The sequence below is a fragment of the Gobio gobio genome, assembly GCF_949357685.1.
Source record: "Gobio gobio genome assembly, chromosome: 15".
Taxonomy (NCBI): domain Eukaryota; kingdom Metazoa; phylum Chordata; class Actinopteri; order Cypriniformes; family Gobionidae; genus Gobio; species Gobio gobio.
Genome location: NC_137108.1, coordinates 15,108,549 through 15,135,195, shown reverse-complemented (window position 1 = coordinate 15,135,195; position 26,647 = coordinate 15,108,549). Strand labels below are relative to the sequence as shown.

General features: G+C 36.9%; 1 protein-coding gene across 1 annotated transcript in view; it reads left to right on the top strand.

Moving 5' to 3' along the window:
• Positions 1-26,647, top strand: part of dnah5 (dynein, axonemal, heavy chain 5) — a gene marked incomplete at both ends in the record, with an annotated part of 196,011 nt that overhangs the window by 22,543 nt on the left and 146,821 nt on the right. The window contains 16 exons of the mRNA XM_079837438.1: positions 6,757-6,891; positions 7,049-7,133; positions 8,442-8,581; positions 10,397-10,615; positions 11,553-11,690; positions 12,081-12,257; positions 12,509-12,622; positions 14,005-14,112; positions 14,193-14,315; positions 17,521-17,736; positions 20,034-20,141; positions 20,210-20,295; positions 20,745-21,066; positions 22,269-22,475; positions 25,805-25,976; positions 26,351-26,496. Coding sequence (XP_079693564.1) covers positions 6,757-6,891; positions 7,049-7,133; positions 8,442-8,581; positions 10,397-10,615; positions 11,553-11,690; positions 12,081-12,257; positions 12,509-12,622; positions 14,005-14,112; positions 14,193-14,315; positions 17,521-17,736; positions 20,034-20,141; positions 20,210-20,295; positions 20,745-21,066; positions 22,269-22,475; positions 25,805-25,976; positions 26,351-26,496 — 2,496 coding nt within the window. The remainder of the gene's footprint in view (positions 1-6,756; positions 6,892-7,048; positions 7,134-8,441; positions 8,582-10,396; positions 10,616-11,552; positions 11,691-12,080; positions 12,258-12,508; positions 12,623-14,004; positions 14,113-14,192; positions 14,316-17,520; positions 17,737-20,033; positions 20,142-20,209; positions 20,296-20,744; positions 21,067-22,268; positions 22,476-25,804; positions 25,977-26,350; positions 26,497-26,647) is intronic.

Below are 26,647 nucleotides of genomic sequence, written 5' to 3'. Positions count from 1 at the left end.
TTAATTTGACTGATAAACACCCTTACGAAAGTTAACCATGGTTTTATTATAGTAAGAATGTAGTAACCATGTTTGTTTTTTTCGTGGATTGACTACCATTTGTATTAGTTTTACTACAAATACCATGATAAACTACAATAACCATATTTTATTTTATTTGTAATAAAAACCATGGTTCATTTTCATGTAATAAATAGATGAATGAATGCGCGGTAACTGCCTTAAAGAAAGTAAACAATGTTAAGCATTTAATTTGTAAGAGTGGACTCCTGTAGATGGTTCAATCTACAGGGTTGCCATTAGACTAAAAAACGTTATCAGAAAGATGGAAGAAAAACTGTACATTTCCTGTCTATTTCCACCCACTGCAACTCATACCAACGATGGAGATAAGCGCAGTTACAATAGCAAAATATGTGGGAGAGCGTTGCTATAATATGACTATATTGTATTGCAATAGGGAGCACTTCAAAGTCAATACTAAATCAAAACTAGTTAGCACAGTATTTGTAATAGAAAGGATTTAATGACAAAATCTGGTTATGGTTACACTTAAAATAGTTTAAAAATGGATGGATGAGATGATAAACTTATACCATTAATCGTACACAGCATGAATACAATGTTCCCTGAGAGAGAGAGAGAGAGAGAGAGAGAGAGAGAGAGAGAAGAAGAAGAGAGCAAAGAAGAGAAGCCCAGATGACTTCAAGAGCCAGAGGAAGAGAGAGAGAGCCACAGATCCAATCCTCTTTTATCTATTCCTTGACCATGTGACTGAAACCAAATGTATTCTTTTAAACTGACCAATCAGACCAAATCTCACACATAACATTCAAACTGACCAATCAGACCAAACTCACACACTGTAAAAGGTGGGGCACTCCCTGTGGCCTACAGGCCTGCCTTTTGTCTTTCAGATGGTCCTTCGGATAAGCATGTGTTGACAACAGTAAAGCAAATTTCTTTGTTGGATTTCAAATATCAAATATCTTTGATTATTTTCAATCCCTTCAAATTAATCTTAAACAGTAATACGTAAACAGCGTGACTGAATTTTGGCATAAATGTGTGAATTATATATACTGTAGGCTACAGTGAAATGATTGTCACTGAAAAGTGACAGAACAATGACTAAAATATTAAAACAAATCAATATGTTCATTCAGATCTTATTCGTCAGGTCTCACACACACTTAATCGCGGACACTATTTAGACGTGCACTGACACCGTGTGGTGAAATAATCACGTATACAACCCTCGGCTTATGTCGGATTAAAAAACTACAAGTTCAACAGAGTTTGGAAAATCCTGTACACAGTAATGATCAGTTTATCTCTTCTCCTGTCTCGGAAAATGTCCGGATTTTTAAATCATCCTCCAGATGCTTATTTTAATTGTCGTTTGTTCAGCTAGGTGTTCACAGCACATAGGCCTTTATCACACTTCCTATTTCCGGTAAGTGAAGCAGTGCACCTCTACTTCCGGTCCCATCGCGACTCAATCAAAACGCGGGTGTAACTGCAGCGATCCCGTGCTCTAATACTAATTAATGACATCCTTACCTCATATTTGACCATTTCCTGACACTAAAAGAATAGAGGAGAGCATGGGTGAGACTGATATGGTGGGATGAAGTTGTATGTTTGTGTGTTGTAGGCCTATGCATTTCCAAACTGCGGATGTTTACGTCTCATATCGTCAGCCTGCTGAAATGTTCATATCCAAATGTGCATTCTGAATAGTAAATACATTTCTAACCTGCCGCAGTCCAGTGATTGTCTTCTCATTAACAGTGTTTCTCTTGCTAATCATATTTCATACCTGTTGTTACATTTTTTAAATAATTTGACTCATAAACACCCTTACGAAAGTTAACTAAAGTGAAATAATCACGTATGTTTACGACTCTCGGTTTATGTCGGATTAAAAAACTACAAGTTCAACAGAGTTTGGAAAATCCTGTACACAGTAATGATCAGTTTATCTCTTCTCCTGTCTCGGAAAATGTCCGAATTTTTAAATCATCCTCCAGATGCTTATTTTAATTGTCGTTTGTTCAGCTAGGTGTTCACAGCACATTGAAAACATGCATAACCGGAAGAATCAGCACACTGCTTCGACGCGCACTTCCGGTATTCAATTGCTCTGTGATAAAGGCCTATTGAAAACATGCATAACCGGAAGAATCAGCACACTGCTTCGACGCGCACTTCCGGTATTCAATTCCTCTGTGATAAAGGCCTATTTTCTTGTCAATAATTAGTGGTTGAACAAAATAATATATATTAGTGATATATAACCAAGTGGTGGTTAATTCAAAGGAGTGACAGAAATGAACTGCTCCATTAAGGGGCAATATTTGTCCCTTGAATTGATTTCCAGGGTCAATTAAGCCTTATGAGGATTTTTTCATATTAGATGTATGGATCATGTTTTATGTAAAATTCTACTATTAATCAATACATTCAATTATAATAATGAGAAAGGGCTGTTTCTGATCAAATTAAATCAGAGATTTTTGCTCTTAAAAAAGTGAAGCCTGCATCTGCGGTGCCATTAATGCAGCTCAGAGGTGTAATGAATGCATTTATAATTACAATTAAATAATGAGGTTAATGTTTTCTTAATGCCACAGTTTTAATGCATAAATCATTGAGTGACTGAGTGAACTTGGTCATTCAAACAGCTGATTCCATTCAGAAATGAACCACAATTGTCTTTATGACTGATTTACCAGATTATAAAAAAAAAAGCATATTCATTCAGGGACATATATTTGTCCTCACATCTTGAAATTTGGAGTAATTCCAACTGCATTTAAATTGGCTAGATCACACATTGAATGCATGGAATCTCAAGGCATGTTTTCGTTATGAGTGACATGCTTGTTAAAACAACAATTACAATACCATTCACTCTTAGAAGACAAGATTCTATATAGAACCTTAAAGGGTTCTGTCAGGCACAGTGTAGAACCTTTTTGGGGTTCCCATGGGATAATTTTATGGATTTAGTTTTAATTAATAATTTTTTCATGCAATTTTGATTTTTCATGAAATGTTATGAATTAAACAGTTTGTAAACATGCTTTATGTAAAAACATTTCTCCTTATAGAGAACCTTTTTGGCATGAAGTGCTTTAAAATAGTCAAGAATCTTACACTCTAAAAAAAAAGGCTCGTAATCATAGGGGAACCTTTTTTAGTGCTATATAGCACCAATTTTGGTGCTTCAGTGGTTCTTCAGCGGTTCTTCAGAGGTGCTATATAGCACCTTAGTCAAAGAACCGGTGAAGAACCTCTGAAGAACCGCTGAAGAACCTCTGAAGAACCGCTGAAGAACCGCTGAAGAACCACTGAAGCACCAAAATTGGTGCTATATAGCACTAAAAAAGGTTCCCCTATGATTACGAGCCAAGAACCATTTTTGGTGCAATATAGAACCTTTTTTTTTTTTTGAGTGTAGGGCTATTTCTATGTATCATATTGAAGCAACACGTGCCCCTCTATGTCTATGGTGGTTCTGTCTGTCTTTGCTGGTTAGTTGTAATTAGCATGATTTTTCCCCATGGCCCTTTAGGAACAGGAACACTTTTTTAGGGCATACATCATGGGCCCTATACACCCGGCAAGTGTTTTTTTCTAGTTTCAGCCCGACAGTTATAATTTTCATGTCCAGCGCCACGTTGTTTAAATAGCAAATGCACTCAGCAAAAAAACCTGGTCTGAAGTCAATAGCACAGTATTTTTTGTTTTATTTAAAGGGCGCGTTAGTAATGTGCACTTATAGGTGGGTGCACAATGCACATACACTCTGCTTATTACACAAACATTTTTAAATATTACAAATAAAAGGATTCCTCTCTGGAGAAGTGTTCAGTCTTTCCGCCATGTTAATAGTGAATCCCCCATGGCAAGCGCAACTGGATTTTAAAAGGAATGGGAGATGAGACTATGATTGGTTTAATGCACTTTACGCCCAAAACCCGTGACTCAATAAGACTAGGTACAACCTTTTTAGACAATGCGCTGGGCGCGCCAACCTTTTTTCCGTCGTTAAATTAGCGAAAGTGGATTCGCACCGTGGATTCGGTGCTCTAAGTGCACCTGCAGCATGCGCTTCAGACCAGATGGTCATATCTTTAAAATGGGGCCCAACATGTATTTATCTGAAAGTGCTTGCCCATTAAAGGCCTCTGATGATTTAAATGGACTTTCTTTATTAGCTATCTCAATGTACATTTGGTGTGATTCCAATGCTGGGTTACACTTTTGTTGTAAAGTAGAAATTAGACAATTGACGTTTACATTGTATCAGAACAGTAAATGATTCTTCAAGAAAGTTTCCCTTGGAATGAAGATTCTTTCAAATCCTTAGAAAGACCACACCAAAATATGTTTCTTGAGCATCTGTATCCGGCCCACAAAATGTTGTTTAGTTTATTGGCTCATTTTTGTTTTTTACAGTGTTACCTAGCAGCCCAGCCAAGTGACTTTTACTGTCTCTCACAGCTTTGACGAGGGGCCCAGTCTGCTCTGACCATTTAAGACTTTGTTCAGTTGTCTTTCTTTTAGTCTGTACAAAGGACCCTAAACATTTCAGCTTTTACTGTCATGAGAAAAGTGGGGACACAACGACGATACCGTGAAGGTCAGTTAGACAGATGATTAGGGCTGTCCAGTCTGTATGGCGTTTTTCGTACTTGGAGACTCTCCACTCAAAATGTTTGCTTTTTTGTATTTTTTTCTACACTTGGATGCACACATGTAACGATTTCCGTTGGGTTGGGAGTGATATTCTTTGTCTGCTTGGATGAAGATAAAGCTACATGATAGTCTGACAATCTTTACATGTAAGATCTCATGGATAACAAACATGAACAGATGTCTGGAAGATGTAAGCCAGAAGTGCAGTCGTCGATAATCTCAAACAGTCAGATCACTGCTTTTAAAGTATGTATGACTCCATTTTCAGATGCTGCTTCATTTGCTTTCTTTTCCTTTAGGTGGTATTTTTTGTTTTCCTTTTTCTTCAAAAATGCACCAAACTGTGTGCTATATCAAATGTATATCACTGTATGTAAATGATTATCATGGTATCGTTTGTAAAATTTGTCTGTTCTCAGATTTAAGTCAAGAAACTGTGTTGACATCTTTTGACATTAGTACATCTTATTTATGTGCATATTTCCTAGTTGATAATATTGAATTCATTATTTGTGGTTCTTCAGTTCATTTCTGTCCCATAGAATGTATAAACAAAAAGAGCTTCATTATAGTTTAATGAAAGATGAATTTCTTTTAAACAAAGGAAATTTGGTTACACTTCATTTTAAGGTGTCCTTGTTATAGTGTAATTATAAATTTGAGTACTGAGTCATATTTATTAAATATGTGTACATTGTATCATAACATCAGTATCATAAAACTTCTACTTTGCATCTTTTCTTTTTCATGAATTTTGAACTTTTGTGAACAAAGTATCACTGCCCCCAATACTGCCATCATTACTATTTTTCAAAACATTTTAGAGATCCATAATTATTATTTTTTGGGCTGAGATTTATATTTGGTGAAATGGAAATAAATCATTGATTCTGATCAGTCCATTAGCATCTCATTCAAAAAATGACCAAAGACACTTTCAATATTTTTCCTATTTAAAACTTGACTCTTCTACAGTTACATCGTGTGCTAAGTCAACTGAAGATGAAAAGTTACGATTTTCTACACCTATATGGCTAGGAACTACTTTCTCATTCCTGCGTAATAGTCGCAGATCTTCGCAGCCGTACCATGGCTGCAATGATTCGTTGGTATTCTGTGAAACATGGTGGTAGTATACAGCTTCGACTTACTATCACAGCCCTTTACAACACACAGAACCATGGCTAATCACACAGGTAAATCCACAACACAATTTGTCGGCTGCAAGCCTGAAACTTTCTCTGCAACTACACAAACTTAGTGCCGGTCACATTGAAAGTTACCTAGCTGGGGGCTGCTTTCAGGCGCTGTGTAATATCATTGCGCTGCTGCAGCCATGGTACGGCCGCGAAGATCCGCAACTATTACGCAGGAATGAGAAAGTAGTTCCTAGCCATATAGGTGTAGAAAATCGCAACTTTTCATTTTCAGTTGGTCTTAGCACACGATGTAACTGTAGAAGAGTCAAGTTTTAAATAGGAAAAATATAGAAAGTGTCTTTGGTCATTTTTTGAATGATATGCTAATAACCTGATCAGAATCAATGATGTATGCTAAGCTATGCTAAAAGTGCTACCGCCAGATACAAAGATCGGCTGAATGGATTCAAAAAAGGTAAAACTCAACTATATAACTCTAGGGGACTTGTAAAATGAGCCTATTTTCAAAAAAAGTGCAGTGTTCCTTTAACGATCTGAGCACATGGTCTGAAGCGCATGGCGCAAGGGCACTTAAGGTGTGTCCGAATCCACTTTTGCTAGTTTAACAACAGAAAAAACATTTGGCGCGCCAGAAGCATGGTCTAAATGAGTCATGGGTGTGCTCTGGGCATATCGTGCATTAAACCAATCAGAGTCTCATCTCCCATTCCCTTTAAAAGCCAGTTGCGATTCTCCTGAACTGAAGACAGGGATATGCAGCAGCACACAAACATTTTGAAATATTAAAAATAAAATGATTCTGAAGCTGTATAAAAGCATGTAATAAATGGTCAAATGGTAGCTATAAGACTCCTCTATTCTAAAGTTGGCACATTTTCTTATCACACAGCAAAAGCTGAAGGAAGAGCGTGAGGCCAAGAGAGCACAGCTGGACAGCAGACATGACTATGTCCTCAGCATTGTGTCCTCTTGTGTGGGTCTGGAGAAGGCTGAAGTTGAAGATGCGATACTGGAGGGCACACAGGTTAACACTATTCCACATATAGCTACACTTCAAGTATTCTTAATTTGGTTTTAAAGAGCATATTTTCCACACTTTGTATCAGGACGTCTCTGCTTGCATTCTTTAGTATAGTGATTACTCAAGTTTTATTTTAACAATATTATGTCTGATCTTTCAGATTGAGCGGATGGAGCAGTTCTTTGCTGTTGATGGCCTTTCTCACCTCATATTATACTACCAAGACACAGAGCCTGTGGATACAGGTTAGTAAAGCCTGTGAATCTCACAATTATGTCCATGTCATAAGTCACTCCAAATGACAGGCTCAACAAAAAACAACAACCATGGGCCTCATTCATGAAACTATATATGAAACTAAATAAATATATGAGCAAATTCTGAGTAATTTGCGCATAAAATGGACCTTTACGAAAACTCTCCTCCAGATTCACAAACGATTCGGTAGTTAAACGTGTGTATATTAATGAATTCCAAACATTCATAAATAGGACACGCATGCACGCTCATTCATAATTATCATAGTCCCACCCATGAGTTACAACTGCAAATGACGTGGTCAGGAGCGCTGTGGAAACTTCTGGAATTCTTTCTCACGTTTGGCTCCAGTATTTTGCATAAATGCTAAAGAGACTAATTGACCATATGCCTAGCAATAAATATTAAATTATTGTGAGTCCACCAAAGCATTTTTAGCCAGCTAAAAAACGCCTGGTGCTCTTCTGAAAACGGCCAGCTGTTGGTGCTTGAAAGTGCTTTGCAAGGGCAGCGTAGTATCTCATTTTGAAGAATATCACTGAATATAAAAAACCCTGTAAAAAGCAGTATTAACTTCTCCATTATTGTTGTTCAGTCTGTGAACAAGTGGGATGATTGGCCCTTGTAGTTTTTGTCCTGACCCTCTGCCACTGTGATTGGACAGCCTGGTAAAAAGTGACAGTGATGAGCGCTGCCTATTACCCAACGTTGAACAGTAAAAAATAAAAAAAAATAAAAATATTATTATGGTACACACGGTGCATCAAAATGCAATGTCATCAGTTTGCCTAAATTAGAACATAGAACGTTCAAATGTTTTACGCACCATTTACACATGGTAGGGAGCCTGTGTGCATTTCTTTCGTATCAACTAACATTTTGAAAATACGAATGTACATCACAGTGGCTTTACGAACTATTTATTTACTCACACATTGGTTCTGCTTGTGTTTCATGAATGAGGCCCATTGCACGTAATAAAACGGCTGATTTACGTTCAACTCTTCCAGATAAAACTGAACTCAATTTTAAGGCTATTCACTGGATATTTCACATTGAAAGTGTTGCAAAACATGCTAAGCAATGTAATATACTTTTGCAGAAATGCCACCACAGGCATATTTTACCAATAAATGTTTTCTTTTTCTTTTCTTTTTTTTTACTTTTGAGTTTCTTGAGTAAATTCTCAATATTCTCAATGATGATTCTTATTAGAGTATAGAACACTGCTCCCTAACCAGACATGCAATAAGATTTAGCAATGATCAATTTGTCTTTTTGTCTTTGTTTGGTAGCCGTATCCTCCTCAGCGGGTCGCAGTAAGAAAGCCAAGGTCTTTGTGACGGAAGGCACAGATGTGGCCATCACTGGCATTTGTGTATTTTTCACCCGGGCAAACACCTCCAAGCCTATCACATCAGAGAATATCCACAGGGTAAACAGAAACAAGAGAAAATGTGTGAAAAGCTGCCCCTAAGGTTTTTCTCAGAAAAATCTCACCATCTGTTAGCCATGTCAATAACAAGATCATGTATTTTTTCCCCCTACATATTTCTTGCTTAAAATGTAAAATGGGTAGAAAGTGGATTCTTACTTTAACGCATTAGAGGCACAAAATAAATATTAGAGTAATGTTACTAGCATTAAAAGTACCTAGTTTTAAATACATAATATACCACAAATTTCATGTAGATTTTGAAATAATCTCGATTACCAATTCACGCACACACACACACACACGCGCGCACACACACACACACACACACACACACACACACACACACACACACACACACACACACACACACACACACACACACACACACACACACACACACACACACACACACACACACACACACACACACACACACACACACACACACACAAAAACACAGGGCCGTTTCTAGCCATTTTGACGCCCTAGGCGAAATCCTTATTGGCACCCCCCAGCCAAATCTTAAAAAGCAACATGGTATTACTGGTATTCATTTTAATCGTTATTAACAAATACATACATCCATACCATTTTGGAACTGTAATCCTTATTAACAAATATATACAAATACAATTTGGAAACTACGTATAAAAGCTGTTCCAGTTTCATGAAAGTAACAATAATAAATATTGATTCAGTGCGGTCTCTTAGAACTGAATGAATCGATTCAGCTTACAACACCACCCGTAAAGATGCATTCAATTCGACAAAGCGGTTTAATAAACGATAATAAATATTGTGAATTAGCACATTTTATGATACTATTTTTAAATTGGCCGTTGAAGTTTTATATGGGACAATTACACACTGATCCTTTAAAAATGCATTAGCGCAAAAACACAACACCTTTTGTAGGTGCAAGTAAGAGAAGAAAGCTTAATAGAGTCTAAATATAATGATATCATGAAATGCTAAAGTGTGTGTGGTTAGCCTACATCTTGCCTCTATAACACACACTGAGCAATATTACACTATCTGCCCATTTCACAGCGTGATTTCTTGACTGCCACAAATACGGCCCTAACAAAATACAGATTTGTGCACTTTTTATTGTACCAGTTTTTTTAATTGGCCTTTGAATTTAGCTTTATTGTGTGGTTAAAAAAAGAGTTACCTTGCCAAAGCTTTGACCGAGCTCTTTGATCTAATGGTGTTGAGCGCTCCAAATGCAAACTTTACATGCAACATTCAGACAGTAATTGACAGTACTCTGATCCAATAGTGTTAGGGGAACCAGTGGGGGCGGCAATCATATTTCAGGGTGGCCTTGACACCCTTTACACACACCCCTGATATGCGTTCATTGGCGCCCCTTCAGCTGATGGCGCCCTAGGCGACCTAAAAACGGCCTTGCACACACACACACACACACACACACACACACACACACACACACACACACACACACACACACACACACACATATATATATACTGTATATAACATTTTATTAAGGTTAAACACCTACCATTTGCTGTGTGTAATATTTTACTTGTTTACATATTTATGCATTTGGCAGACGCTTTTATTCAAAGCGACTTACAATGCATTCAAGGTACACATTTTACATTTTGTCAGTTCTTGCTTTCCCTGGTAATCGAACCCATGACCTTGGCATTGCTAGCGCCATGCTCTACTGTTTGAGCTACAGGAAAGCTGTACTTCAGTTAGAGCCTAATATATAATCAAAACAACAGCAACACAAGTCTCTTTTGTATGTGTTCATCCTTTCGCCTTTGTTTGCTCTTATAGGATGTGAACTTCAATATGTTGGACACCACGGGTGTTGGTCTGCTGAAGAGCGTGGAGCAGCTGCTGTCAGAGATCTTCATCCCCACTCTGAGGAAGATGAACCACGGCTGGGGAGAGCTAGCAAGCCCGCAGGCTCAGGCTGTCAAACAAGACTTCATTAACTCCCTGGACAGCTTTGTCTCCGTGTTAGCTGGGGCACAGGAGAGCCTGCAGGAAAAGGTCTCACAAATACAAAAGGACAAAGAGAGAGGCACACTTTTACAATAACATAAACACACTCACGGATCGCACACACTACATTCTAGTTTTAAATTGATCAATGGACTCTCAAAAATGAATTTGATGGTGGATTAGGTCAGACAGATGAAATATTGGAAATCTAAAGCTATTTTTTCTTACCTCTTTTAAGGTTTCAGCCATCAAGATATTTTTTTCTGGATGTATAAGATTGTGGATTGTGGTGGGGAGGGGGTAGATCATTTTAAAAGAATGTTTTCGGTTCTCTCAACAGGATTTGGGCTAACATGAGACTACTGTGACTTTATTTAGTTAGCCCTATCTTTCATCTTGGTGAATGTGATTTCACCAAGTACAACTTGTCCCTGGATCATGTGCCTATGGTTACACAATGACCCTTTTTGCTTATAGTTAACTTTCAACTTCAATGTTATGATCATGTAAAGCCATAAACTACTGATATCTGCAAGGTTACCAGAAATCACAGACATTATGCCTAGACAAAGGTATTCCTGCCTCAAAAAGGGATTTAGATAACTACACAACCTAACTAATAAATGTATTTTTATGTTTACTAAAAAAGTGATTTAACAAAATGCAAACTTCACAATAAAGTGATTTACTTCTTTTGTAAAGTGCACACTACAAGTAAAAAGTTTGGAATAATTTATAATGTTCAAAAATATAGTAAAACAGTAATATTTTAAAATATTGTTACAATTTAAAATATTATTCTATTTTTTTATATATATATTTTAATATATTATGATATGTAACCTCTTCCTGAATGCAAAGCTGAATATTCAGCAGCCATCGTCTTCTGTGTCATCAGACATCATTCAAGCATTCTTTTAACATCTAATGTCCTGAAACATCACCAGCCCAAAGTAAAATCTGTGAAAATGGTTTGATATTGCAGGTAAACCTCCAAGAATGTGAAACATTTGACTTGAAGACGTTGAAAGGTCCTTCTGATTATGCAGCTGTGGCCAATAGCACAGAGGCTGTGGAGAAGATCGAAGCCTGCATGAAAACCTGGATCAAACAGATCGAACAGGTTTCAAATCTGTTACTTTGAAAATGCATTTTAGTTTGTTGTATAGAAATTATGGTTACACTTTATTTTAAGGTGTCCGTGTTACGTTGTAAGTATACATTTACTGTAAATACTGAGCAATACGAATTAACAACATGTACTTACTATAGGGTTAGGGTTAGGATTAGGGTTTGGTTTGGTTTGGTTTAGGGTTAGTTGCATGTAACTGTGCACAATGTATAGTAATTGCTAAATGTAATGTAACAAGGACACTGTAAAATAAAGTTACAGCAATTATTATATGCAATGGTGTTCTTGTAATTATGAAAGTTAGATCTTCCTCAAAGTTTTAACTTCTTTGTGATGTCTTTTACATTTCACGTTTCAAACACACTGTCTTGTGCTCTGAAGGTCCTTGCAGAGAGTGACCAGCTAAGGAAAGAGGCAGATGACCTGGGTCCCCGTGCAGAGCTTGACCACTGGAAGAAACGCATGTCCCGTTTTAACTACCTGCTGGACCAGTTGAAGAGCCCAGAGGTCAAAGCTGTGCTGGGGGTTCTTATCATAGCCAAGTCCAAAGTCATTAAGGTTCGTTGATGGTTTATATCATCGGGTGAAAATAGTAACTTGCTTCTGGGGGAAAGAGACAGTAGCTAAGACATTTATGTTGTCAAATGTGGAGGTAAATTTGTGTTTTATAATTGCATTTTCTTGAAATGATGAGGAAATGTTCCTTTCTTTTTTCACAATGACTTTTTCATGTTCAGTCCTTTGATTGATCTGTTTTTACCAGCCAGTTTGAGGTCTAATTTTCACCCCTAAATGATTTGCCTCTGCAGGTTTGGCGAGAACTAGACATCAGGATCACTGATGCAGCAAATGAGGCCAAAGACAATGTGAAGTACCTGTACACCCTTGAGAAGTTCTGTGACCCGCTGTACAACAGCAACCCGGTAAAGCTTGTTCTGCTACGGTTACTAAATTTGTGCCAGACATAATCCTGAAAACTGTCATTTTAAAATTTACATTGTAACAAACTTTAAATTGTATTATTACAGATTCAACATGTCCAACCAATACGCCTATTAGGTCATTTGTCACTTCCCTGAAATACGACCCATAGGAGCGTTTACTGAAGTTGCGCCCCTATCGAAAACAGGACACTTTCATTTGAATTAATACGACCCATATGAGCGCTTACTAAAGTTGTACCCCTATCGACAACAGGACACTTTCATTTTGTGGGGTTGGGGTGGGGTGTGGTGGGTGTAGTTGTTAATAAAAATTATTTTTGCTAAATGGAAATATGACAGATGGTGGTAAAAAGTCCACACATTGCATTTAAATGAACACGCATTTTGATTGGTAACGACAGTCATACGTCATTTCATGACGACAGACGTAACACGACACTGTCATTATTTTTAGGCCAGCTAGAGGACGCATTACTTTAAAACAGAATCATAGGTCATAATAAGGTGCTTGAAAAACAACCTATAGAGTCAGTCTGTACAGATTGTACCCGCAACATTATTATCTGTAATCATATCAATCACTGTCCTGTGTAGATAATTTAGAAAATGTGTCTATATATGTTTGTTTTATTACATCCAAATGTATTAGTTTTTCTTAAACCATATTTATGGTTTGGTTCAAACCTTAAATTTTGATGTAATATTAATCAATAATCAATATTAATATTAATCAAATATTTGTTTTCCCAAAAACAAAACAACAGTCATACAAAGCAAAAAGAATACCTATATATGTGTGTGTGTGTGTGTGTGTGTGTGTGTGTGTGTGTGTGTGTGTGTGTGTGTGTGTGTGTGTGTGTGTGTGTGTGTGTGTGTGTGTGTGTGTGTGTGTGTGTGTGTGTGTTGTGTTATTTAATGTAGGTCAGAATAATGTATATATTAAATGAAGACAACTTCAGAATACCTTACTATTTATTGTGATGTCTTTTTAAAGCATGTTTCATATTTTCTAAAAGAAAAAAAATAATAAAACACAATTACTTCTATACATCAACAAGTACATATTTTCAACTATTAAACAAAAAAAAAATTATATATATATATATATATATATATATATATATATATATATATATATATATATATATATATATATATATATATATATATATATTTAAATGAGATGTATTATTTTCTTTTAGACAAAACTGAACAAAACATGACAACATGAAACCATGAACTTTAAATAAATGGCTACTTTTGGTCAACTAAGGTTGTATTGTGTGTTATACAGTAACTAGTTTATAAAGAGTTTATTACACCTGCGATATTATCTGTGTTTTTGGTGCATCTTTATGTAGGTGTCCATGGTAGAAGCTATTCCTGGGCTCATAAATGCAATCCGTATGATCCATAGCATCTCTCGTTACTATAACACCTCAGAGAAGATCACCTCCCTTTTTGTCAAGGTAAGAGTGAACAGACACTCAAGTTAATTTGATTTCAAAGGCTTAATGCTTTAAACTGGAAATATTATCTTTCTCCTTAGGTTACAAATCAAATGATAACCGCATGTAAGTCCTACATCACAAATAATGGCTCAGCGACCATATGGGATCAGCAGCAGGAAGTGGTATCTGAGAAACTCAAAGCTGCCATTCGCTTGAATCAGGTACAATATGACATTTAGCTGGAGGTTGTGCTTATATAAACTGATCAAGGTCCAGATACAACAGCATTTTTAAAAGGCAAAATGTGTCACGTTTTCCTTGGCCTTTAATGTAAGGAATAAAAATATGACAAATTACAAAAAAAACCCAGCTCCAGTGGAACTGGGAGCACATCTGCTTAACACGCCTGCCTTTGAACACCACACTTAACCTTCATCCACAGCTTCCTTATTCTACACCTGTCTATCCCGTTTTACCATGAGACCAAGATTTTGCTAAGCTTTAAGGCTCTGATGTTCATCCCCTGTAGGGAAAGATAAACACAAGAATAACACATAGCCAGAAGACTTAAACATTATCTTTCGGTTTAAGATAGATTTAAGATAGTCCTAGACTAAAAATGCATGTTTGAGCTGTTTTAAATGAAAGCAACTTGCACTGACATACGTATCTTAAAATATGTCAGTGCCATTGTTTTGTCTCAAGATGTTTTTTTTCTTCTTCTAAGACCTGTCTGTGAAACCAGTCCTATCTGTACTTATATGAGATAGTGTAATTTTATTTAGCTATCTTAGCTTTCAACATCAATGTCTTGTAAAGCCAATAAACTCTATCTGCAAAGTTACCAGAAATGGACATGATAGATGATATTTCTAGAAAAATAGTCCTACCTCAAAATGGATGATTTCGATTTCTAGATTTGAACACTTTAATAAACTCTATTTAAAATGTTCTACCCCCCCAAAAATTATGAAAAATACAAGCTTCACATTAAAGTTTAATTTGCTTCTTTTTGATCATCTGCTGAACGCCTTTGAACACAACACGTTAAGTGTAACTTTGCAGATTTTCAACCTGCTTTGTATTGTTATAATTAGAGGTTGATCGATAGTGGATTTTACCGATAGCGATAACTAGGTTGGACCGCACTTGCCGATAACGATTAATCAACCGATAGCCTATTTTTAAAATGAATACTGGATAAAATAATAAATAAATAAATAAATAAATACATAAAACCATAACACTCTAAGTAAAAGTAACCATCAAAATGTGCTAAATGAAATACATATGTAAATATGAATATATTCAAATGAGAAGTTTTAACAGAACACATTCTAAAGAAAATAATTTATGTTTAATTTATTAAATAATGTTTAATTTATTAAACATTAAAATAATAAATAAATGTTTTATTTTTAGCTATAACCTAGAAACATGTACATTTTATAGGTAACACTTTGCAAGTCCCATTTGTTAACATGGATGTATTTGCTTGCATGTACTATATGCATACATTTTACAGCATGTATTAATATTTGAGCAATACAATTGTAACTTGATCGTTCATGTTAGTTCATAGTGCATTAACTAAGTTTAAAAGATCAAATAAAAATTAAAACTCAATTTAAAAAGTATACAATACTTTTATAGCATTTATTAACTTCTTATTGAATCTTATTGTACACTGTAAAACAAATTCAGGTCTCCAAGTGAAAATTTTCTAGTGACTGATCACATCTAAATTTTTCAGTTGGTCAAATTGAATTTTTGTGAATTGATGCAATTTAATTAATAGAAATTCAAATTGGCCAAAAAAAAAGAATTAGATGTGATCAGTCACTAGAAAATTTTCAATTGGAGACATTTTACAGTGTAAAGTGTTGCAAAATAACAAAATATGTATTGAAATCGAATGCGTTTCTGATTTGTTTATATTTCTGTCTGCTGCATGACGATACAGTTTGCTTTCTCGAGTTGTTACATTGTTTTAACATCCTCTCAGCCTCTACCATTTCGCTGTCAGTGTTTTAAACGCGCATCTGATGTGTCAGCTCTCTCTGTGCAGCGTGTGCTTTCCGTGCAGCACGCAGCCTCATGTGTCAATGTAAACAATACTAGTTATAGTTTTTATTTTCGCCTCTAGAGGCCGCTCTCGTGCTATATAATGCCAGCAGACCCTTCTCAGAGCTCTCGTAATAACAGCGCACCCTTCTCAGCCACTCCAGCTATGGACGCAACCCAGAAAAACTATCGGTATGGATTTTTGCAGATAACTGATTGTTCCACCAATCAGCTATCGGTGCCGATTAATCGGCAAAACCGATGAATCGGTCTACCTCTAGTTACAATATTGGTAGTATATGCAATTGAAAAGTTTTTGCTCATTCTCCATGTTACCTGGACTGAGAAATTCACAATTATTTTTGTCACCAAAAGTCTGACTTTTAACAGCCCCCAGGGCTTTCGTGAAAACTATACTTCCGCATTTTTGTATCTCCACCCACTGACAGTCGGATCAACAGAGGGTTATTAACAAAACAGTTATTGTAAGAGTAGGTTTATCACCGAAAATTGTGTCTTTGTCTACTCTTTAAACAGCACTATGGTAAAAATGGAACATTATTGCAACAGCTCTTTTACCCTGCAGTTTATTTCAGTTTTTCCCCTTTGTTTGGCCTAAAACATTGTGTTCATTATCATCCAGTTTGAAATATTGAATACAAACACAGAGGCTTTTCAGATCGTTCGTCGTGGTGTTCTCTCTATATTTACAAATATTTGCAGCCTTTAGCCACTGCCTACAACACACTAGACCCTTCACTGGAAACCGTAAGAACTGTAACTCACTCACGCTAAACTTTTACTCTTTGAATTCTTGAACAATACAATTCAACACCATTATAAATAAAAGTTTACTAAGAAGTATTTCCTACTAAAGCAAGGCGGTATTTGACTCTGGTAAGCATATCCATAACAGACTGGTGGACATGGCCTTGGATGGCAACATGCTCGGCGCATTATGGATGTTGATGTTTTCTACCTATTTGGCGAAAGGGAAGACAACATCCTTTTTTCTCTGTTTTCTCTAGTCAGGCTGCATAGGCAGCCAAGTTTTATTGAAAATACATTTTGTTAGGTGTGAAATATCCCTTTAACCTTCATCCACAGCTTCCTTCATTAACATGTGTCTTTTTCTAAGCTTTAAGGCTCTGAAGTTCATCCCTTGTATATGGAAAAAATAACACAAGAAGAACACAAATAAGTTACTCAAAGTAGTGATTAATAATGTATTTCTTTTGGGATGGGTAGTGGAATAGTAGTTGAAAATGTTGATAAATTGAAATGATTGATTGTTGTTTAAGAACAAAAGTGTCTGCTACATGAATAACATATAAATACAAATATCTGTGTTCAATATTTCAGGAATACCAGAAGTATTTTCAAAAAACCAAGCAGAAGCTAGAGGAGAATACATCGGAGCGTCAGTTTGACTTTAGTGAGATGTACATCTTTGGCAAGTTTGACACGTTTCAGCGACGGCTGAACAAAATCCTAAACATGTTTAGCACCATTACCACCTACAATGCCCTGCAGGACTCCAAAATTGAGGGACTGGAAACCATGGCAACCAGATTTCAGGTATCATGACCATGACGTAGTAATCAGGGTGGTCTATTTTTAGATTTGCACAGAAGACAAAAGAACATACCCAGAAAATAGTGCAATTACTGAATTAAGGATAGGTTGTCTTCTTTAATGGCATATAAATGTTTAATTTGGATGAGGCATTTCTCAGTGAACTAAATGAAACCTGAGGTTTAATGAAAGGTAGTCAAACACCTCAGTCTGTGCAGTCATTGCAAGATATGCACAAGAACTATATTATACACAATAGGGGGTATAATTAGAATTTATTAAGATTGTAATGTACTGTTCATAATGGTAATGTGTCTCATAGGGTGAATATCGTCAAAGTAAGTGACTTTTTAATAAGTTGCCATTGCTGTAGTTCTCCAAATGATTACATCTACGCATTTTCATAGTAGTTTAAAATGAACTTAATACAGATTTCCAGTATGGGAAGAATATAAGGATAAATAACTACTTCTCATATAAAAAAAAAGCAAAATTGTGATAAAGTTGGGATTTTCTGCATGTAATTAGCATTGCTAACATAAGTGGTATTTGTTCTCTCTGCTGCGTCTTGTGGACAGACTGCTGATATGCAGACAAAATGGGAGGTAACTGTAAAGGAAAATCTTATTTTTAATACAGTGCATGTCTCATTATGAAGTGTTAACCAGGATTGGTTGGAATGTAATGCCATAACTTTAACTTAAATGTAGAAACTGCCCTTTCACACTGATCTGACATCCGTGTTGTGGTTATTTTTATAATGATGAATTCTGTGATTTTGGCTGGCAGGCTGGTTCTGGATTTGCGTGAAAGGGCAAATGTTACCTGTAGCTTTAACCTAGTATTGTCGTTCTGTGAGTCCATTAACATTCATTGCATCTCTTGATTCCAGTCACACATTTATTTATTCACTCTCATTTTTTTTTTGTGTCCATGGAAACAAAGTTCAGTCCCAGAGGGCTCCATGCTCCAGGAGTACTGAATAATTGAACAAAAGCTGATAGAGATCTATTGCTAACTCTTGTTCTTTGTGAAAGTTGACAGTCTGTAGGAGTCAATTAATATTTTACAACAAACTGCTCCTCTGGGCGTTTAAGGTGTTCTGGTACACACAGCAGAGTGCTGTTGTTGCAAATGACTGAATATTTATCTTTCCAACTGGGAATGCTTTCGGTTCAAGATCTGCTCATGGTTGTTTTATCAGGAGCCATTATAGGTATACTTCACTCAAAATTAATATTCTGTCATCATTTACTTATTACCATACTATTCCAACCCCATACAACTTTAATTATTTTGTGGAACACAAAATACATTTTCAAGAATATTCACGTACCTTGACAAAGAAAGCATTCCATGGACTGTACATTTCTAAAATGGCACCATAAAAATTGTCTATAAGTCTTTATTGAAAATCTTGCCCGCTAAATGTATGTCATACAGTGTAGAATTGTGCTACATCTGATATCAATAATGCCAATCTGTCCATCAGGCTCACGTTTTGGCCTGGCCAGAGTCCAGATTTGAACCCTATACATTTTTGGTCTCATATTAAAGGGTTAACCCAAAAATGAAAATTAGCCCATGATTTACTCACCCTCAAGCCATCCTAGGTGTATATAACATTCTTCTTTCAGTCGAATACAATCAGTTTTATAAAAAAAATGCCCTGACTCTTCCAAGCCTTATAATGGCAGGGAAATGGTAGCTCTGTTTTGAAGTTCATAAAAGTGCTCCACGTGGCTCCGGGGGTTAATAAAGGCCTTCTGAATTGAAGTGATGCATTTGTGTAAGAAAAATATCCATATTTAAAACTTTATAGACAAGTCAATGTCATCAAGTCAATGCCATTATAATGTTTGGATTAGCCAGGACTTTTTTAATATAACTCCGAAGAAGAATGTCATATACACCTGATTTGAGGATGAGTAAATCATGAGATAATTTTCATTTTTGGGTGAACTAACCCTTTAAACTGGGAGACATTTTTCAACTACCCATGAACTATTTGAAGCCATTAACATTTAATTAACATTAAGTGGAACAACATTGACTCTTCTTCCTGTAAAAAGTCTGCAAGTTGGAGAAGGCTATTTATTCTCTGCTAATTTACTTTATCTAGAGTATTTGTGCAATTCCTGCTAATTTTATGAACAATGATTTGACCACTTTTTTTTTTGTTTTTTTGTTGTTGCCATTTTTGCATTGGCCCTTTTTTTGCCCAGGAGTGTATGTATACATCAGTTGACAGCTGTTAGTTTCTTTGTTATTACTAATTGTGTTGTCCTCTGTGTGTCCAGGCCATTGTGTTGACCATGAAGAAAAAACAGTACAGTTTCCTGGACCAAAGAAGAACTGACTTTGATCAAGACTACGATGAATTTTGTAAACAAACTAGTGAACTACATGTAAGTATGTTTTTAGTTTTGTAAATTTCATTTTATTTATTTCTTATACTTTAAATATTTCTTTCTAGACCCAGCTGAAAACTTTCATGGACAACACCTTCGATAAAATTCAAAATACTGAGCGGGCTTTAAATGTGCTCAAGAAATTTGAAAGGTAATATCAGATTTTTTATTGATTTTTTGCCTAGTTTAATTTAAAAAATACAAAATAATAAGGGTTATTTTTCATTCAAAAGTTTGGTGTTGGTAAGATTTTTTTCATATTTTTTGCTGCTTGTTTGTGTTTTGCTTTAATCTAAATGACAGTAATATTGTTCAATTTTAAATAACTGTTATCTATTGAATACATTTTAAAATGGAGTCAGATGATCCTTCACACATTGTAATACACTGAGTTGGTGCTTAATAAACACTTCTTACTATTATCACAGTTGAAAATGGTTGTGTTGCTTAATATGTTTTGTGGAAAACATGATAACAAAATTTTTCAGGTTTATTTGATGAATTAAAAGTAAAAACATTTATTTGGAATATACATTTTTTGAGACAATGTCAAAAGTCTTTACTGTTACATTAGATTTTTTTTTCTTTCATATTCACTAGGCTTGGCATTCCTGACTTGGGCATCAGTGAGAAGTACCAGAAGATTCTGCAAAACTTTGGCAGGGACATTGAGATGATCTCTCGAATTTACACCAAACAGAAGACAGAGCCCCCCATTGCTCCAGGCCTCCCTCCAATTGCGGGGAAGATCATGTGGGCTAGGCAGCTGTACAGCCGCATCCAGGAGCCCATGGATCTTTTCCAGGAGCTACCCGGGATACTCAGCACCCCAGATGCCAAGCCCATTATTAGAAATTACAATCGGGTGGCCAAGGTCTTGCTGGAGTTTGAGGTGCTTTATCATCAGAGCTGGATGGCACAGGTCAGTTGTCTTGTCAATTAAAAATAAAGTGGACTACTTGCTTTAGGCTTGTTTGGCTCTTTGCTCATGTGCCACTTTCACTTATTGATGCCTTTGAATAATTCATTTTCTTAACCTATAATTGTTCACTGTTCACTCAATTCTGATCAACTTTTAAGAAGTGCACTAATTAAAAGTTTTATCATTATGTTTTAACTAGTGCTGGGACTAATTAATCGCAAGTTTTTAATATTTTAAGTTTTTAATATTTTGATATTGTAATAATTTCAGTTACTCTCCAAATGAATATAGAAACAATTTAAAGACAGTATATTTTAAATATGTGTTGTAATGGCATCTTTGTATGAATGAAGGCCAGTATCACTGATACTAATGTCTCTATGAATCATTAATGACGTTACATTACATTATAACTGAAAGCTCCCAATTTCAACATTTATTAGGCTTTAAAAAAACAACTTTTAATTTAAGTGAACTTAACAATCTTGACATAAACCCATTATAATAAATGTTATTTTTACCTGTGGCCTTCCCTGTTAGACATATACAGAAAAGTAATAATTATCAAACACCTTTCTTAACTGCATAAATAATAAATGAAATATAGATTAATCATCATTAAAGCTTCAATTTTCTCTGTTCCCGTTGTTCTTTGATGAACATTAATGACATCATCAGGGCTCCTGTCACTTTAAGAACGGCCGCTGACGAACATGACGCCGATCTGATGCGCTGTCCCGCGCATCTCGTTTCCTCACAACTCTTTAACGTTATTTAACTAATTTAATTCTCCTAATATGAGAATACTCAAAATTCTCTGTGTTGTTGTTATTGTTTGTTCAAGAGCAAAAGAGAACTCGATGTGAGCAGGAGACTGACGCAAGTCTGTCTGTGCGTCGAGTGTGTGTGTGTGTGTGTCAGAGTGTCCTTCGATTAGCTGGCATGAGATGCAGCCACACAGACAGGACATTGACATACAGCGCGTTCTCTTGTGTCTTGTCGCGCTTGGAAGCATTTACATGAATAGGAGCGTGATCATGTAACGCTAGGCAAACATGGATATAAAAACGGACGCTGCGTTATTTGCGTTAAATATTTTTAACGCATTAAGCTGAAAAAATTAATCGCCCGCATTAACGCGTTAATTTGCCCACCCCTAGTTTTAACATAACAACCAATCATATTTATCTATCTTTCTATAGACTAAGGCAGTTAAAGTGGGGCTGCAAGCCTCTTTGCTGGTCAAGAGTCCAGAAACTGGGGAGCTGCATGTGAACTTTGACCCCCAGATCCTGACCCAGATTCGAGAGACAGACTGCATGCTAGGAATGGGACTTGAGATTCCACCCTTTGCAGCCATCTTGCAGCAGAAAAAGGATGTTTTCAAAAAGAACTACAATAAACTTAAGGTATATGTATTTTGTAAATCTATCCTTGTTGTACAGCACAATACACTATATCCACTCTTTTGTACTTATGAATTGGTGAAGAAATCAGTCAGGATTATTTCAGGATGAGTTCCCTTCAGAGAACATAACATCCCATTATAGAAAAACTAGCATCCATTACCACCTCCATTAATGTTGTAAGATTAATTGCTAAAGCACCAATAAAGCCACAGCATAGACAACTATGGGACACTATTCCTCATGCTTAAAGGGATGGTTCACACAAAAATGAAAATTTTGTCACTATTTACTCACCCTCATATCATTCCAAACACATAAGACTTAGTTCAGTTTTGGAACACAATGAAGATACTTTTAATATCGTCCTATTATTTTTGTCCATCTATTGAAACCAAACCAAAGTGTTCAAACTTCAAAAATTCATGAAAGTAATCCATATGAATGAAGCAGTTTAATCCAAGTATTCTGAAGAGACACAGACTTTTTAATTAAACAAATTACAAATAAACATTGATCAATGTGCATACATGCTATTTTTGTATCATTAAGATACTATTATAGTTGTATTGATATTTTGTATTAGTTGTTTTTATATTTTTTGTTTTCAATTTAATAAAAAAAAAAAATTGGCAATTTTTAATATGTCTGTATAGTTATTTAGAATTTTTATTTCAGTATTAGTTTAAGTTATTTTAGTACTTCAAGTTAAACTAATAGTCACTGGTGAGTCATAACTTTGAGTTTCAAATGGTGGAGAAGAGAAGGCCTGGGGAACAACAGGATGAAACAGCGAAAAAGGCACCATAGGGACGTAGTCCGGCCCAGGGGGCAAAATCACCTTGACCACTCCAGGGGCAAAGTCCAGGCAAAAGAAGGTGACTGACGAAAAAAAAAACACAGGTCTCCTACTCTCTTCAGAAAGGAAACAGCAATAAGAAAGGCCACCTTAAGAGTAAGATGCTTTACAGAGGGGATCCCATGATGGAATCCCATGATCCCATGATGGAACCCGCGGTCTGCAGATCCGCCTCAGCCATCTGGCACCGCACAGGAAACAGGACACCAAGACACCAAGACATGTTTACCCACTGAAACCCCCTTCGATGCCCCTCAGCCACATAAACCTTAAGAGTCACAGAGGTTAGTCCAGCTGGCAGACGGCCCTGAAGGAACTCCAGTACTGACCCAAACGGCCAGTCAACTGGATTAAGATGGTGTCGCTGACACCAAGATGGAAATAAATGTCATTTTAGAGCATACAGCTTTCTGGTAGAAGGAGCTCAGCATTGAGAATGGTATCAATAACTTCAGTAGAGAGACCAGAATCTATGAACTGGTACCCCAGAGGCCAGATCCACAGTTTCCAAATCTTCCAAATCACAGTTTCCAGATTGTCTCCCAGACCTGAGACAGTTGGTCCCTTATGGTCGGAATCTCCCAAGGAGAGCCTTCCAGGAGAGACACATGGTCCGAAAGCCATAATCGGGCCGGCCAAAACGGGGCTACCAATATTAAGCGAAGCCCCTCCTTACGGACCCTCGCCAGGACACCTGGGAGCAGAGCGATTGGAGGAAAGGTCTACAGACGCAGCCTTGGCCACGTCTGTACCATTGCATCCAGCCTCAGAGGAGCTGGAGGATGGAGAGAAAGCCACAGTGGACAGTAAGTAAACAAGTCCATTTCCGCCTGGCTGAACTTCTTCCATATAGACTCCAGTACTTGAGGGTGGATTCACTAATCCCCGGGCCTCAGCCACTGCCTTGACAGGACGTTTGCCCCTAAATTGAGGTGTCCCTGGATGTAAGCTGCCCTCAGGGAGAACAGTTTTCCATCCGCCCAGAGGCAGATTGGTACAGTAAATGTAAAGACGAACCTCAGGAACTTCCTCTGAGTGGGTAAAATTTCTATGTGAAAATATGCGTCTTTTAGATCTATCGTGACAAACCAATCATCTGATTGGATTTGAGACATGATGAGTTACATTTACATCTTGAAAATGTAGATCAGCAGAGGACAGTTCTAGAGACGAAGATCTAAAATGGGATGCAACCCTGTCTTTCTTGGGAACTAGGAAGTATTGAATAACAGAGTGCCTAACAGAGTGCCTTCCTGGAAGGGGGGACACTCTATATGGCCCCTTTTGCCAGAAGGGACTGAAAACTGACCTTGTTCTTGCTTCACTGTTTTAGGAAGCTCGCCATTGAAACGTGGAGGACGATACTTGAGATACTTGAGTGCCCACTGAGAGACATTTGGCAGAAGTTTCCATGTTGCCAAACTGTCTAAAAGGGAAACTTATTTTACACTTTTGTTTAAAGTGAGGGAGGGAACAATCTATGTGCCCTGAAACAGCACGCTGGCAGGAGCCAAACAAGATGAAAGAACATTTGTTACGAGTGGAGACGGGGTGGAAACCCCGCCAGGAACTCCCGCTCCCCGAAACACCAGAGGTGGCAGAGAGATTCCTGGAAGGGGATGGGGAAGAGAGGTGGCATGATGGTGACAAACCTGAGGTCAGGTCTGCCCCCTGCAGGTTGGGACTGAGAGTGTTGTGAGGACCCCCAACCCTACAATCCCTCTTTTACCATAGGCAATGATAACCATGTTCAGTGAACCCAACAATAGACGAATAATCCTTTGTCGCTGAGTTATGAACATGCAAGGAATATGGGGCTTTCCCTTGATCATCAAAGAGGACAAGGCGGGAGTGGAGCTTTCTCATATTAAAACGCTTTCAGTGCTCAAACAGGAGTTAAACCACTGGAAATCGGAAACACTGGAACAAGGGGAACAGAAAATGTCCGTATACTGTAACAAAACCAGTGAACATGTAACAACTAGCTAAAATAAAATAAGTTTAAGTTTTTTTGTATTTATTTAATTTAAGTTAAAGTTTATTTTAAGTAATAAATGGTTTTAAGTAGTTTTGATTTTAGTTAATTTTAATAACCCAGCATAGAGAACATAAAAAAATGGTAAAAAGAAGTTCAACTGTATTTGCTTGATACTAAAACCTACTTGATTGACACACAAGGATAAACCTAATTGGCTCTTGCATGTCAATCAATCACATTTGAGCTTCAGTTGACTATATTTTTTTGTACCTGCAATGTTTATGTTTAATGATGTTGTTTATATAATGTTTCTGTAATAATGCTTATATCACCATTCACATTTTGTGCAGCTTCTTACATCATGATGTATTTTTTTTCCCCAAGTAAGCCCATCAGGTCAGTGGTATGTTACTGTGCTCTGACATGTGTAGCTTTACTAACAAGGTCATTGTCTTTTTTTGTGTGTGCTTTTGCCTTGTATGTTCCCTGCCTCAGTTGATGGTGACAGAGAACTCCAGGGTGAGGTCTAATATCCAGCCAGCGTTTGAACAACTGCTCATGCCACACGTCGCTAAAGTAGATGAGGCCATCCTGCCTGGTCTGACCACCCTCAATTGGACCTCCTTAAACATAGAGAAATACATTAATCAAATCACTGCTGCACTCGGTGAGAGACTCCACTTTACAGCTGATTTCCATGACCACATCAGTAACATACACTACAGTAAATGGCCACAAGTATGTGGATACCCAAACGCCCCATATATACTTGATGAACATTTAATTTCAAGGATACTTGCATTAATTGGAAGCTGGCCCTACAAGTGCTGCTATAATAGCTTCTACTTTTCTTGAAATGTTTTCTATTTTATGTGGGAACATGCCTGCCATGGTTTGCTCCCATTTAGACACAAGCATCAGTGTGAACAAGGGATGTCCACATACTTTCGTCCTTGTAGTGTAAATAAAATGCTTGCTTGTAAATGTGGCCTGTATAATTATATATCTGAAATTGAAAGGGTTCTTTCTTCTGGTTCATAGACAACCTTGAACTTCTGCTGCACAGAGTGAATGACCTGGTGGAGTTTAGAATCAATGCTGTTCTGCAGGAAATGAGTACAGCTACACTGTGTGTGTTACCTGACAATGAGCCATGCACCTGCGAGGAGTTTGTTCAGACCACCAAGGTACACACAATACAAATGTATTCATAGCAACATGTGGCTATTTTTCAAAGGATAGTGAGGCTAAACGATTTTCATTTATAAGCAGCTCGGTAAACATTTAAGGTTCTCAGAAAACGTAACAATTATACGAGAGATGGTGATTTTGTATGAA